Source organism: Zosterops lateralis, assembly GCF_965231275.1.
Source record: "Zosterops lateralis genome assembly, chromosome: 10".
NCBI classification, from domain to species: Eukaryota; Metazoa; Chordata; class Aves; order Passeriformes; family Zosteropidae; genus Zosterops; species Zosterops lateralis.
Genome location: NC_139770.1, coordinates 25,142,684 through 25,157,705, shown reverse-complemented (window position 1 = coordinate 25,157,705; position 15,022 = coordinate 25,142,684). Strand labels below are relative to the sequence as shown.

The 15,022-nt window shown below is 38.7% G+C and overlaps 1 protein-coding gene across 4 annotated transcripts in view; it reads left to right on the top strand.

Moving 5' to 3' along the window:
* PIK3CB (phosphatidylinositol-4,5-bisphosphate 3-kinase catalytic subunit beta) overlaps positions 1-15,022 on the top strand; it is an 88,847-nt gene that overhangs the window by 60,800 nt on the left and 13,025 nt on the right. For all 4 annotated transcript variants that reach the window (XM_083869001.1, XM_083869000.1, XM_083869003.1 and 1 more), the window contains 8 exons: positions 1,840-2,091; positions 2,396-2,492; positions 3,303-3,433; positions 6,388-6,441; positions 7,146-7,334; positions 12,010-12,131; positions 13,011-13,154; positions 14,086-14,185. In XM_083869001.1, coding sequence (XP_083725127.1) covers positions 1,840-2,091; positions 2,396-2,492; positions 3,303-3,433; positions 6,388-6,441; positions 7,146-7,334; positions 12,010-12,131; positions 13,011-13,154; positions 14,086-14,185 — 1,089 coding nt within the window. The remainder of the gene's footprint in view (positions 1-1,839; positions 2,092-2,395; positions 2,493-3,302; positions 3,434-6,387; positions 6,442-7,145; positions 7,335-12,009; positions 12,132-13,010; positions 13,155-14,085; positions 14,186-15,022) is intronic.

Below are 15,022 nucleotides of genomic sequence, written 5' to 3'. Positions count from 1 at the left end.
GATATTTGCTGTTCTCATGCTTTATTCAGGATACTTGATGCATTTTTTAAATTCAAAACTGTTGTTACAACCTCCTTGTAAATTAGCAATCCTACGTTTTGGTCAACACCAAAAAGTTCTACATTACCAATAAATGAGCCATAGTTACATTTTAATATCTGAGACACTGTGATTGTGGAAATGAATGGCTGCAAAACCAGATGATTCCCTCTTCTTTGTTTAAACCGTTATTTAGCTAGTTCTAATATCTTCTTAACTCTGTTCTGTACACTCTGAAGTTTTTAAAATGGAAGATAAAAAAGCTGGTGGATTCTGGAAGCAACATAGCTGTCAGGAGCTTCTAAGGGTCTTTTCATGCTTAGAAAAGTGACTTTTGGTTAATTTCAGTATCCTTTTAGGGGAAACACAATCAAGAAGAAGAAACAGGAAAAATGGGCAGTTCTTTTGTACTGGCACCTGTGGGCACTATCTAAATGTTACTTAGTATTTTGAATGCTTTTTAGCCTTGAAAAATTAAAAGTCCTGTGGGTAACCTAGAATGAATGCAGTGACCCTGCAAACCTGTGCGTGTTTCCCTGCCTTGTCTGTCTACAGTGTTACAAAATAGTCACTATTGAGAATGTATTTGTTTTCCAGTCCTGATTCTATGACTGTTTAATTCGCTGCCATTGTTCCTTTAGCCCCACTGTGCTGTGGATAGACCAATATTCATCCGTTTCTGCTGAAACCACCACCAAGGTTCACAAATGCAGTGTTTGTAGTGGGGAACAAAACATTTGTCAGCTGTGAGTTGGGTTGGGGACATCCACCTAGGGCACAAGTGACCTCACCCAGAGTCCAACACCCCATTTTCCAAATCCGTGACATTGGAAATTGGTTTTCTTTTGTCTTGGTCTTTGGCCACCCCATCAGTGCACACCATTTCATTCATAAAGAGGCATGTCAGAATGAAATGAAAAAAATTGGGATCCAATCCCTTACATTAACAGGATGAGAAGTCATAGAATTAGAGACGTGAATTATATTTTTACCCAAAACCACTATCAAATTTAATATCTCTCTTTCCCTTGCAGTGCTCAGCAATAATATGATAGTTTAAAGGGAATGTGGCGAAGGTTGATTCAGGAGCAGAGGGAACCAGAAACATCAGATCATTTTTACACATTTAACACGGAGAACTTCTTTTAGTGTTGATGAAAAGATTACATTTGTGGGTTTTTCTCTTTATCTGTTTCTCTCTCACACTGGTATTTTGGAAGGCTACCTGAAAGAAGTTGCTACATTTCACTCTGCAGTTTTCTGTGTATATATGTTATTGAACAGAAAAGTAGAAATGAAACAGAGAAATTAAGAAAGAACAGAAAAACATCTCAGCATTGCCCTGTAATGAGTTTAATTTCAGTGCCAGTAACTCCAGCTTCTTTATCTAGTTGTCCTTCTCCTTTCCTGGTTGTTATTTTCATTGTTCAAGCTACCTGTTTTTGTTGGTTTCTGAATACTGAAGACAAAACAAACCCTGGAAGTCACATACAGTGTCATTGTCATTACAGGTGACTCCTGGTGTTAGGGTCAGCAGTGTTCCCTCTATACATTTTTAGAAGTAGTTGAAATAAAAAGTAAGTTTTTTCTTAAGCTGAAACCCCCCCCTAGATATTTCTTGTTTAGAAGCATAGATGGGTTCTACCCGGAGGTTTTAATTTGTATTCAGAAAAATAGTCTTAATCTCTTCATTCTGCTTAATTGTTTGATGAAATTCATATGTATGTTCTTTATTATTATTCTATGCAAAATCCTGTTGGTTCTGTGACAAACTTAAAATCTCTCATTTCTTTATGTCAGGTTCATGTTAGGGCTGGTCTTTTCCATGGCACAGAGCTCCTTTGTAAAACAGTTGTAAGCACAGAAATATCTGGGAGAAGTGACCACATTTGGAATGAAGTGCTGGAGTTTGAAATCAATGTCTGTGATCTGCCAAGGATGGCAAGGCTCTGCTTTGCTGTTTATGCTGTTATGGATAAGATGAAAACTAAGAAGTCCACCAAGGCAATGAACCCTTCCAAATACCAAACCATTAGGAAAGCAGGAAAAGTGGTAATTATTTCATTTGTTTTTCTTGAGTTACCTCCTAGTTATATCAAAATCAGCATCCAGAAATCCTCCCTTGTCCTCACTTTAGTGCTCAAGAAGGCAAAAAATTAAAAAGAGCGTATGTATTAAGAATTGCACATGTTGGTATGAAAACTTTTGATACTTCTCAGTGACTGCTTTTCTGAAAGGTATCACCATTTGAAAAAAACCCCACGTGACCTCTCAATTTTATGTATATTGCAGTGTTTTCTGTGTAGTAACATTTGCTGCATCTTTGGTTCCATATAACAATTTTTTCCTTTGGCAGCATTATCCTGTAGCCTGGGTAAATACCATGGTGTTTGATTATAAAGGACACTTGAGGAATGGAGAACTGGTACTGCACAGCTGGTCATCATTTCCTGGTAAACCTCAGCTTTTCAGATTTGGACTTTAAGTGTGGGAGAATGTAGGCTCCAGTAGCAGAATATTTACTGTATGTATGCTCAGTTCTCTTGTAATAATCTCTTTATTACTTGTAATTTTTATCTGGACAAAGAGACAACATTTTAGTTTCTTTCCTGAAAGTATTGTTTAGCAGGAAAAAGGAAGAGCAGGAGCCTGCTTGGAAGTAGTCTTTTAAAAGTTTCATCTGTGATGGAAGGAAAACCACATCAAATAGATGCATGTTTATAAGCAAGCTGTTACTTGTTTTTAAGGTACAGTTTAGGCTTCATTTGGTCCCTGTACCATGCACCCCAAATTGAATAGATCAGTAATAATGTAAATGATAATATTTGCCTCAGCAGAAATTATGAATTAGAATTTTGTGTTGTACTCTGATACTGAGATCAATTAGCATGAGTGTCTGGAGTCTCTGTGTCACTCGTGATCCCATCCTGAGGAGACCCTGTCCCAGCCTGGCTGGCCTGAAGCTCTGCTCTCCATCTGATCCAGAGGGCGTGTCCTGCTCTGCAGAAGCTGCAGATCTCACTGGGATTTGTTTCAGTGTAGGGATAGCTCAGCTTCCCTAGACTGTTATGTTTCCTTAAGGAAATGAGTTTCTCATTGGGTGATAATCCAGCATTTGGGAATGCAGGAGGTGGTTTATGCTGGAAATACAAGGCATTGCACTGAAAGTGCTGTGCAGCAAAATGTGCTCTGTTTATTTTACAAGGAGTGATTTCTTACTGCTTGCCTGGCCTGTAATATTAACTGCTCTGCCTGTGTTTCAGATGAACTTGAAGAAATGTTGAATCCCATGGGAACCGTCCAGACCAACCCTTACACTGAAAATGCAACAGCTTTGCACATTAGATTTCAGGAATATTCAAAACAGCCTATTAATTACCCTCCCTTTGATAAGGTAAGGGATGATCTAAAGAGCAGTCATGAATGCTTATGTGGAAATAGCTGTTTCTTCTTTCCTTTCAGCACTGCCTTTTCCAGTGAATTCTCCTTTTCCTACATTTTAGTCCCCATACTGCAGTTTGTTAAACTTGCACTGTGTGAGTGGCAGTGCTTGGCTTCAGGGTCTATTTTGAAATTGTACACTTTTAAAAGTAGTCTGTACATGGTCTTCTGAAGGTCAGAAGCAAATCAGTTTCCCATATGAATGATCTTACAAAAAGCTAAATTTGTCTGCTGTTCTGGAAGCCTTCAAACTGTCCTTGCCTGTGATCTATAAAGATCTCTTCTTTCTTGGTACAAATGTGTGTTACCCATTCTTAAGGACACTGCCCTGTGAGTCCAAGTCCTTTAAATGATAAATGGATTCAATACTGTGTGCAAAGGAATTTCTGAAGGTCTCCTCTTGGACTAAATCCACTGAAGTGGCCCTGCAGTTTTCTACAGGTGAAGATAGCAATTTCTCTAGAAAGGAAGTGTATATTTGGAATACACATGGTTATTTTTGTAGTGTGAAGGATAGATGGAAAGTGGTTCAGAAACTACCAGAAAAAGCTAAGACCTGGAAACAAGTAATAAAAACAGACTGCCATTGATACATTATAAAAGTCAGACTTAACTCATATACACATTAGTCTGAATTTTGGTTTGGGGAAAGTCAATAACAACCTAGAGAAATTACTTTTTTTGTTGGATTTTTTGTTGTTGTTGTTGTTTGGGTTTTTTGTGTGTTTTTTGGTTGTGTTTTTCTTTGTTGGTTTTGGTTTTTTTGGAGGATTTTGCACCTTTTTGGGGCATGAGCAAAAAGACTGAAATTACCAAGTTTTATCATCTTGTTCAAAGGCAGATTTGGGATTTAAGGTTCATAAAAATGAAATCAAGTCACAAGATGAGGTTTCTTTTGTTTTAGTTTGGATTGATAGTGTTTCCCCCTCCTTGTCAGCACAGTACTTTTTCTTTTATTCAGACAGCATTGGAAATGCAGTAAGAGCTAAACCAGTACTGACCAATTGCTGCTTTATTTATGGCTGACCAGTTAATGCTTCATAGTGGTTGTATTTTATCCAGTTTTGGTATTGCTTTATTTGTAATGCTTTAAGTTTTTTGCTCATTACCCTTACGTGTATTTAATTTCTAAAGAAAAAAAATTGATGTGCATATTACAGACAGGCTAAGTGAAAGCATGTCTCTTTAGTAATCACATATTTGTTCTGGCTCTAGTGTTTTTCTTTGTCCCTGCAATACCAAGTTCTCAGGAAGGTAAAACCCTGTGCTGAATGCAGCCAATGGATTTTACTGGGTAAGACAGAATGTAGTGACATTAAGGTAGGGTCTGTAATGGTCTTCACCCCTTGTAACTTTCAGCTCCATTCAACTCAGTCTCCTAAATATTCTCTTGCTGAAGGTTCTGTTGAATGAGGAGTGACATTGCAGCTGCTGGAATTACATCAGCTGAGGATCTGTCTCTCACAGTGCTTCAGCTGAGACTTGCTTGCTCTATGGCTGCTTCTCATTTTCCCAGTGTTGCTGCTTTTTTCTGCCAAGAAAACAATGGATGCGATGCCAGATTTTTCTTTTGAGAAACATAATGTGCAAAAATAGATGAATCGTTTTGATCATATCAGCAACCTGCTTGCACAGCAAGGAGCTGTTTGGGGCTGAGGAGCAAAAGTGCCTGGACCAGGGATAAGAAACTTGTGTGAGACAGGAGCCACGTGGGGCTTGTCCATGGCCAGTGCTGCAGGCACATCGTGGGGCTCAGGGTTCACTCGAACAAGACTGGGCTTGCAAAGACTTTGGAAGTTTATTTGCAAACAGAAGAACTCTGCAAAACACAGGGAGGCAAGAATCTAACATAGAATTAGGACACTATGGTTTTGTTTTCACACACAGTATGTAAATAAGCTTTGTAGCCAAGTAGCAGATGTAGTACGTGATATTAATGAGAGTTTCATACACAGAAAAGAAATAAAACAAGTTTGGATGCCTTTCTAAGGATTTTAGCTGCTGGGTATTTATGCTCTGATTATTGCAGTCTTTTGTTGTTTCTTGTGTAGTCTGAGTATAGACAACACAATCTTGCTGAACCAGGGGTGCTGTTGTATTCCTGGGTGATGGGAAAGGCAGACCTCTCAGGAAAAGGAGATGCTGGAGTTCCTTAGGCTTTTTTCTGCATCAAAATTTTATTTTATGATTTGTTCCTCAAAGCAGCAGCATCTGACAGCTGTAAATAGACATACCTGGCCAGTTCAGCATCGTAACGCCTGGCTTGGTTGCAGTAATGTGCAGAATGCACATTGAACAACTGCATTTACTTCTAGACTTAATTCTCTTTTATGGGTTATTGAGTGAACTTCAAAAACCAAGTAAAATGTTCAAGAGGAAAAAAAAATAATGGAGGGGAGATCCAAGATCTTTAGAAGTACCTGGGCACACTGATTAAGATCGTATGGGCAGCCTGAGAGTGTGGTGAAAGGACTGGGCTTGTGGATTCTTACTGGGATTGAGGACTAGAAGAATGGACCCATGGGCATGGAAACAGTCCCCTTAGAAACTGCACAAGTAGAGGGAAGAAAGCAAAGGATAACTTGGAGTTTGGAATTGGTGGTGAAAAATAAGGAGAAAATGCAGAAGCAGAAAGCAAGATGTCATCAGGAAGACTGTTTAATTTAGCCCAGGAGTGATGAAAAAGGAAATAATTGAGGTCATTGTGAGCACTGCTGTTCCTGATCTCCCTAGCCCTGCAGATGAGAAAAGGGACACTACACACAAGTCTGTATTATACCCCTGAATATACAAAACTGCCTAAAGATAGCAATGTTTCCTTATCTGCTTCATTTCTGTAGTGCTGATTCTAGCAATGCAGTCAGATTTGGGGTTAAATCTAACGTATTTAAAACCAATTTCTTGCAGATACTTGAAAAGGCAGCTGAGATTGCAAGAAACAGTGACAATGCTGCAATGGCGGTGAGCATCGTCTAAAGACTACTTGAAAATTATTTTCTGGATTTTTTCAGTTCTTATCTTCTGCATCAATCTAGAAATAAATAAGTCAACTACTCAAATAGCAATTCTACTGGCTTTGTTTTCTTATATAATTCACTTTGATGAACTGCTTTAAAATTCAGATATATATCTGACTTTTCCACCTTTTTTTTGACTTGTCTATATTTTGTCAAAAAGCTTTATGTACTCGGGATTTGGAAGACAGCTGAGATTTACGTTAGATCTGGAAAACAATGTAGGACTAGAAAACCAAAATAAGCAACTGTGTTTTCTTTTGATTGTTGTGAAAGTCTTTTTTTGTTTCTAATGAAAATAAATAATTATTCATATATCTAAATTCGCTCATTTGAAAAATAGAAGAAGAAAGTATATGCATCCTAAATGAGAATGCTCCATGCTGGAGTTGGGAAACACAAGTATTGCCATCTAGTGTCCTTCACTCTAAAATTGAGCTATTTTTTCAGAAAGTTCTTCGCACAGGATTTAGAATCTATCACTTACCATGCCTCCAGTAAGGAATCTGGAAGAAAGGCACAGTGGTCATTTCCCTGTGTTTCATGAGTTTTTATCTGATGTTCTTTCTGCTCTACGGTTGCTGGTATTTGAGCTACCCTACCAGAATTTTACTGAATTTATCACAACATTCTATATCTCTCATTTCCTAGGGTCGAGGTGGTAAGAAGTTTTATGTTGTGCTAAAAGATATAATGGAAAGAGATCCTTTATCTCAGCTTTGTGAAAATGAAATGGATCTCATTTGGACTTTGCGGTATGACTGTCGTGAAAATTTCCCACAATCGTTGCCAAAACTGCTGCTCTCTTTAAAGTGGAACAAACTTGAAGATGTTGCTCAGGTAAGGGAAAAGACAATGATGGTAGGGAAAAAAGCTTCAGTAAATAGGATTTCGTTCCCAAGTGTAGCCAGTTTGATATGGTGTTGTGCAAGCTAGAGCTCAGTGTCTGACTTCTGCAGCCTGGACGTGTAAAGAAGGACTTATTCTCTCAAAAAACCCCCCATATACCAAAACCAAAATGCATTTCAGAGGTCCTCTGAAGAGAAAAGCACAGTGAATATTTATACAGACTAATGTTAAAACCTTGTGCTCAAATTTGATGTTAAAAGCAAGAATTTCAGAGTCATCCAGTGCAGCCTGATGCTCCAGCACGGTCTGCCCAAGCTGGGCTGTGTCCAGCTGAGTGGGCAGCATCTCCACCAGAGGAGACTCCACAGGCTCTGGGCAACAAAGTGCTTGACCACCCTCACAGCAATAATTCTTTTTATAAGGCTATTCTAAAAAAACTTGTAAATCAAGATCTGAAATAAAACTTTTTGTGAAAATTGTTAAGCTGCTCAAATATTATAAAATACACATCTCAGACTGGGTAATTAAACCTCACCAAGCCAGACAGATGTTTTTTCTAAGAGATGTGAGACCCACCAGTGCTACCAAACACATCATTCTCACCTGTCTCTTTGACCACATAGTCTCTTTAAAGTAACTTTTAAGGACATGAGGCTGATGCTGTGATAAAAGGTCATTTTCAGTAAAATTGTTTCATATGTTGGCTGTACAGATGTTCAAAGTCATTTCACTACACTGTAAAGAAGTTGATGTAGCTGCCTTTTGCTGCTGTATTTACTCAAAAAGAATCCAACTCTTGGGACGCTTTTTGGGAATAGGTTGAACTGTAATACAGGAGCCATTATATGAGCTCATATAAAGATCATCCCTGCTTGATAGGCTGATTGTAAAAGTAATAAAGTATCAGGTTTCTGGATTGGTATTGGAATGTTTTAATCAGATTGTGTGCAGAGAAGTTTGTGCCAACCTAAAAAGTCTGGCCAAAGTTATCAAGCACAGCTCTCCTTCCAAAGGGTGGAGCCAGGCATTGTTCTGGTCTTCCTGATAGAATTCACAAATAAGTGATGCTCAACTTCTTGCAGACCACAACACTGAGATAATGTTTAGATCTTTCCCTGAGTCTCATCTTAAAATTTTTCAACTACCTTTTTTGATTTTTTATAAACTTAGAGCAAAAAAGCATTTGCTGTGAAGGGTTATGACTGATGGTATAAAATTCTGTTCCACCTTACTGTTCTGGCCTTCACCTGTTACAAGCTACATGTTCTTGCAAGAAAAGGCAGCCACTCCTTGAAAATCCATCTTCTGTCTATTCATCATATGATTTTTGTGATTATCCAGTCACTCAGAATCTTAGTTTGCTCCAGCAGAGAGTTAATTTTCTGCTACATCCTTCCTACCAGCTAGGTGTATATGTTCTGTGAACTTCTAAAATTAAATGGAATTTCATCCCAGTTCCTTGCCTGTGCCATGAACACTATACTAGCAAAATGGAGTACCTACACATTCCTTGCTCACTTGTGTTCTTTCATGTGCAAGAATCCTGTTCCTTAGCAGTTCCATTACTTCTGAATTTAGTGTTCATTATTAAGTTATATGGAAATCAAAACTGTAGAGATACAATACAGGCACTTGTTTGCTCCCTAAAATATGTGAAGTAAAAGGCATTTTGAGTGCTAGGGCTTTGAAATATGGCCTTTGGTGGCAGTTTTGAAAAGTTATTTGGAGTATGGGTATTAGCTGACAGCTCGAAGTCCTTTACATTGGAAACATTAAATATTATATATGCATAAACCTTTTTATTTACACAGATGGCTGTAAATATGTTGTTGTCTTGTTACTGTGTACTTTCTGGAAGGAATATAGTATTTATGTTTGCTTATCTATAGACAATAGTGGAGTTTATATCATAATATTGGTTTTGGCAGTGTGAAGAGTCTTTGAAAAATTGAGCTCTAACCTTAAACATGCTGAATATTTCTGTAGTACATAGACATGTCAGTACTCCTAATGGCTTACCTTTTCAGATAAGGCAAGACACTCGTGAATTTTAGGAAGGATTTTTAGCAGGATTCATAATTTGCTTCCCATTAAAATTAAGTATTTGCTGTACTAGCTGTAGTTGTCTGCCACAATGTGCACCCTGTTGTACCAAAAGTTATTTTAATGCCCATTTTTAGGTGTATTTCAGTAAAAGTCTTGACACTTCAAGCAAGAAGTTTAAAAAGCCCCAAACACAATACAACAAAACAACAAGACCCAAGGAAGCAATCAAACATCAGCTGCTTATAAGAAAAAGCAAACACTAGCTGTTTGTAAGCAAATGGATTTAAAAACTATATTCCTGTTTTTATTAATGCAGCTTAAAAATAGTAAGCCTCTTTTAGAAATGGACTCCTATATTTGATTGTAGACTGTCTTTAATCTATTAGTTCAGTGGTCCATGAAGTTATGTCCAGCGGATTCAAGCAGCTTTCCTGAATTATTTACCATTATTTACCAAGCCCTCGTTGGATTTGCAGGATTTTAGTAGAATGGCTGCACAGAAGGAATTGGCCTTACTGCTGCCATAACCTCCCTGCTCAGCAGAGTAGCAGGGTGGCAGAACTTGTTAGGAGAATTCACAGGCAGTATTTCTTCTCAAAGCAGAATTAAAACAAAAATAAATAATTAAATGAAATTTTTTAAAAATCCATTTGCTTTCAGTGAAGTGCCACCATCATTACTGAAAGTAGAGAGATGCAATATGTGAAATAACTGGAATAAAAATACTGGCCTGTCTTAAATGTATACTCATAGAAGAATGTTAGGGAAAAAATTGTGGTTATTCTTTATAGAAGAAAATATTGGTACCCCAAGGCCAAATTTGAGTTTTCACTGAAACATTGCATTGTTCATTCTCATTGTAACCACATGTGCAATGATTTCAGCAGAGGGAAGAGCTCTGTATTTTCAAATCATCTTCCCAGTAAACGTACATGCTGTGGACCGTGATTTTCACTGCCTGATATATGAGGCATGTAGGTACACTTCAACTCATCTTTTCAGACTATTTCAGGTTCTCCATTTCAATTATTCAGTGTTAACAAAATGTCTCTATTTTTGCTGGTTCTGCACCTGATTTACAGTAGATTGTGTAGAAATTGTGATAATTTTGTTTTGGAATCTGTGACTGTGACAAGCAGAGCTGCTGTTTGCAGTGTGTGCTTTGTGTATTAAATATGTGTTCAGGGTTAGTATTTCCTGCAGAATTTCAGTGCCACTGTTCCTCTATGGAAGTATTGGTGGCTGCAGACCTTGACATCAGGACTGGCATCACTAACCCTTGCTGGATCAGTAGATTTTGGAGTGTATTTTTGAGTGCGTTTTTCTGTGGGAATGTGACATCTATATTTAAAACACCTTTAGTTTTACTTTACATCATTACAAATTGTGCGTATACATCTGTATTTGCCCATGGAAACAGCTGATCCTTTCTTCTAATTCTGGAGTTGCAGCACAGCCCTGGCTTTGTGCTGTGATTCGTGCCCATTTCTTGCCTTCTGGATTTCACAAAAATGATGACTCAATTCAGAACCTGCCCCCAAGGGCATAACATAAATGGTGTTATGAACACACCTGTTAAATGTGGGCTGGAAGTGTGAACTTGTGTTTGTTGTACTGCAGCTGGAAGCAGGAGTTGTTGATGTGTGACAGAGGAGAAATAAAGATTTTTCGCTGCTGTAAAGTCATTATGAAACCAGGAGAAAAACAAGATCATCTTTTATATTCAGCTTTTATAAGTTGCTATTGAAATATGAAATAACCTGTGTTATGTAATTTGTAGGGAAGGGTATTATCATGACTTGTTCCTACAGAAAGAAACGTCTTGTGCTGTTGATATGCTGCATTGATACTAATATGCATTTATGTTAATGTGCATTTAAGTGTTTATTTGTATTTATAGTACACTGTTTGAGTGATACAACTCTATACATATTGCTCTCAGCAGGTAGCTGTGAGCTTCATGACAATGTATTTTGTGAGACCTCTAAATGTTGTTCTTTTTGGTAATCCAAAGTTATGCATCACTGTATTCTGTATTTTTTTCCAACACATTATTGTCATCAGTCTAGGGATTCTTTATTTGTTTTAATATCTAACCTGAGGGGTTTTTTAAGCTCATTGCTATTCACAGTGAATGTGCAAAAAGGTTCCATCAGTTGAGGTGGGCAAATATTTTTGGTAAAGAAAGCTCTCTCTCAACAAAACCCTTTTTATTTTTTCTTTTTTTTTTTTTTTTTTTTTTTTTTTTTTTTTTTTTATCCTTAGTAGAAAACTTCTTTCACCGTTACCAAAATGGTTACATATTTATGAAGGCACTTAAACAACATCTTATTTTTTATTGAATGTACGTTTTTAAACCATACATATCTGGTGTTACCTTATTTTTGTTTACTGTGCATTGTATGTGAAGAAACAGGTTTTTCAGACTAAAAATAATCTGCATCATTTTGAAGAGTGAGAAACTTAATCAGAAGTGGGCCCAATTACCCCAAATTATTTCTCTCCTTTCTACTCCCCCACCCCCTTCATGGCAGCTGGTCACTGTCTTCTGTTCATTGAGTGCCTTCATGAGCAGTGAGACCCACCTGTGTCCTTACCTGTCACCTTTTTTTTGGAACAGCTTCAGGCCCTCCTGCAGATCTGGCCCAAGCTGCTGCCCAGGGAGGCATTGGAGCTGCTGGACTTCAATTACCCTGACCAGTATGTCAGGGAATATGCAGTGGGGTGTCTGAGACAGATGAGGTAGGTGAGGGTTTCTGGGGTGCCAGACTTCATTCTGTTTGCTCACAGGATAAAACAACCTCGAGAGGAAAGAGCTGAACACACTGCCTGCCGTGAATAGGTGGCCAAATAAAGCAGTCTGATTTCTGGATAGGCTCACTGGCAGCTAAATAAAAACACCTTTTTCTGACACCTTGTAGGAAATGATGACTATCCTCCATGTTGCGAGGAGAACACCAATGCATCTTTGTCCCAGAGAGGACAGAGTGTTCATCCCTTGAGAGCGAGAAACTCTGAGAGAAATGTTTTAATAACAAAGGGAGACATATTCCTGGAGTCAAATACTGTAACTCCTGGCCTCCAGCCACCTCCACTCTGGCTGTGCCATTTGATGGGAATGTGAACTGCAGCATGTAATAAATAATGAGAGAATCACTGATTTGGTTTTGATCCACAGGAGCCTTCATTCTCTGCAGTTCTTCCCATATTGCATTTTGTTTGCTCTCCACTGTAACCTAGGGCAGGACTTGTGTAACATTATCATTACTGCACATTTCCTGTCCTTGAATTCTGAATTCTCTGTGGTGAATAGTTTAGTGATTAATTTTTAATGGTCAAGGATAGACTCTTGGGGTAAAAAAAATTAATTATTTTGACTTCTTTCAAATTCAAACAAGGAATTTGGCTGCTGGGCTATGCTAAGAATGCATCTGGAATCATTTCCATCTGGAAGTTGCGCTAAGTTGTGTGTTGTTCTTCTCTGTGTGATGGAAAAATTGGGAGACGCTCTTGGTATTGAACCAAATCCCATCACTGTTGGGTTTGTCATGGCGCTGAATTTCTGGAGCATCACTAATCTAGCTACTCTCTTACCAATTTCTTTTATGTACCTCATTCTAGTGATGAAGAGCTCTCTCAATATCTTCTCCAACTTGTGCAAGTCCTCAAGTATGAGCCTTTTCTGGATTGTGCACTCTCTAGGTTTCTCCTGGAGAGAGCACTCGGCAATAGAAGAATAGGACAGATGTTGTTCTGGCACCTGAGGTAGGAGATTTTCCTTTCATCTTTCTGAAACTTGAGCCTGGTTGGACTTTGAGATATGATTTCTTGTAGATTTTTCTAAACGAGCTATTATCATAGTGTCCCACAACTCTTCTGTTTGTTTTTGGTATCTATAGATCAGACCTCTCATTAAAAATAAATTAGAGTGATCAGTAATCTACCCTTGGATGAAAGAATTCCAAACTGCATTGAGCTCTGACTACCTGATGAGTTAGATTTCTAAATACTCCTAGTGTGTGTTTTGGCTGTAAAAGCACAATATTTGTACCTCACAGTTGGGAAAAATTATTATTGTTGCGAGTCCAACAGAAAATAAAAGCTGTTCTGTGTGTTCTTGCTGCTTTTGATGAGCAGTTTCATAAATGGCAGAAGCCTTGCAGAATGGACTGGAATAGGTTGGATAGGTTGATTCTGTCTTTAGAACACAATATTTATACTTCTAGCTAAAAAGAGCAAGTGTTACATGAAAATGTTTTGGAGGATAGTTAGCTCTGATACAAATTTCAGTGGTTTGTTTCAAAATCTTCAGGCAAATTGCGCTTCTCTCTTAAGAGGTTGGAGAATGTGTGGTTTCAAGTCAGCCCTTCAATGACTTCTAAGGGCTGCTCTGAATAAAAAGAGGTCCTAAAGCAGGTATTCAGTCTTGGCATGAGCACTGCTGCCCCCAGAGCAGTCCTGGGCTTTGAAACAAGGATCCTGCATCCAAACTGGCCTGTCCCCATCATCTCCAGCACAGAGATGTTCTGGCATTTCCTGAGAAATCTGGCTTTTTCTTTCAGCTACATGACCATGACGGGTTTTAATGTTTGATATGACCATGAGTGTTTTAGTGTTTGTTCTGGGGTTTTTGAAGGACTGGAACAATGCAGTTGTATCAGTGCAGTGGTCTGATAAGCAGCTTTTCCCCTTGCAGGTCGGAGGTTCACATCCCCGCTGTGTCAGTGCAGTTTGGTTTGATACTGGAGGCTTATTGCAGGGGGAGCGTGGCTCATATGAAGGTGCTGGCTAAACAGGTAGGGACTTCCTTTGCTGTCATCCTGACCTGTCCAAGCCTGGAACTCCCATCCTGGAACTCCCATCCTTATTCCATTGCTCCTGGGAGGGGATATCGGCTGCCTTGACCAAGTTGGGCAGTGCGGAGGAGGAGGCGGCATGAGTGACACAGGGAATTAAAAGGCTGAGTGATGGAGCAGCCCCCATGGCACAGAAGGCAGCCAGGGCTGTGGGGCCTCAGGGAGCTGGTTTTAAGGTTCTCTAAGACCTGCGAGACCCCTTCAGCACTGTCTGTGTGTTCTGGACACAACGGAGACTCTCTGGGTTAACAAGGGAAGGGCTTCTGTGCATTTCAAGTTTTTCTCCCTGTAAGGGTTGCTTGTTCTAAATTTTACCTAGACTACTCCAGGACTACTTGCAGCTTCGGCTTTTGTTAAAAGGTGTTGCAAATCAATCAAATACTCATTTTAGTGTTAATATAGGTCTGTCATTTACACACACACACAAAAGAGAGAACAAAGGGAAGATATATTTGCTTTTAAATACCCTAATAAGCACGAGAAGTTTGCTTTTGAAAGCACTAATAATTGTATCAACAGATCATTAAGAGACACTCACAAATCACTTTTGAAGTCTCTAATGCGGTTTTAGTGAGTTAATTTAGATTGTGATCTTAAAAACATTTGAAAAATGGTCTCTCTTTGGAATTAAAGTATTTACTGTATCAGGCTTCAGAGATTGACTCAGTAACTGATAGTGGTGTTTGTCTGCATTGAAACTGTTCTTTGGGAGCACATGGAACAGGGATGTTCTGTGGTGCTCTTTATTGCTGCAGCTCACAGGACATGGAAAAGACC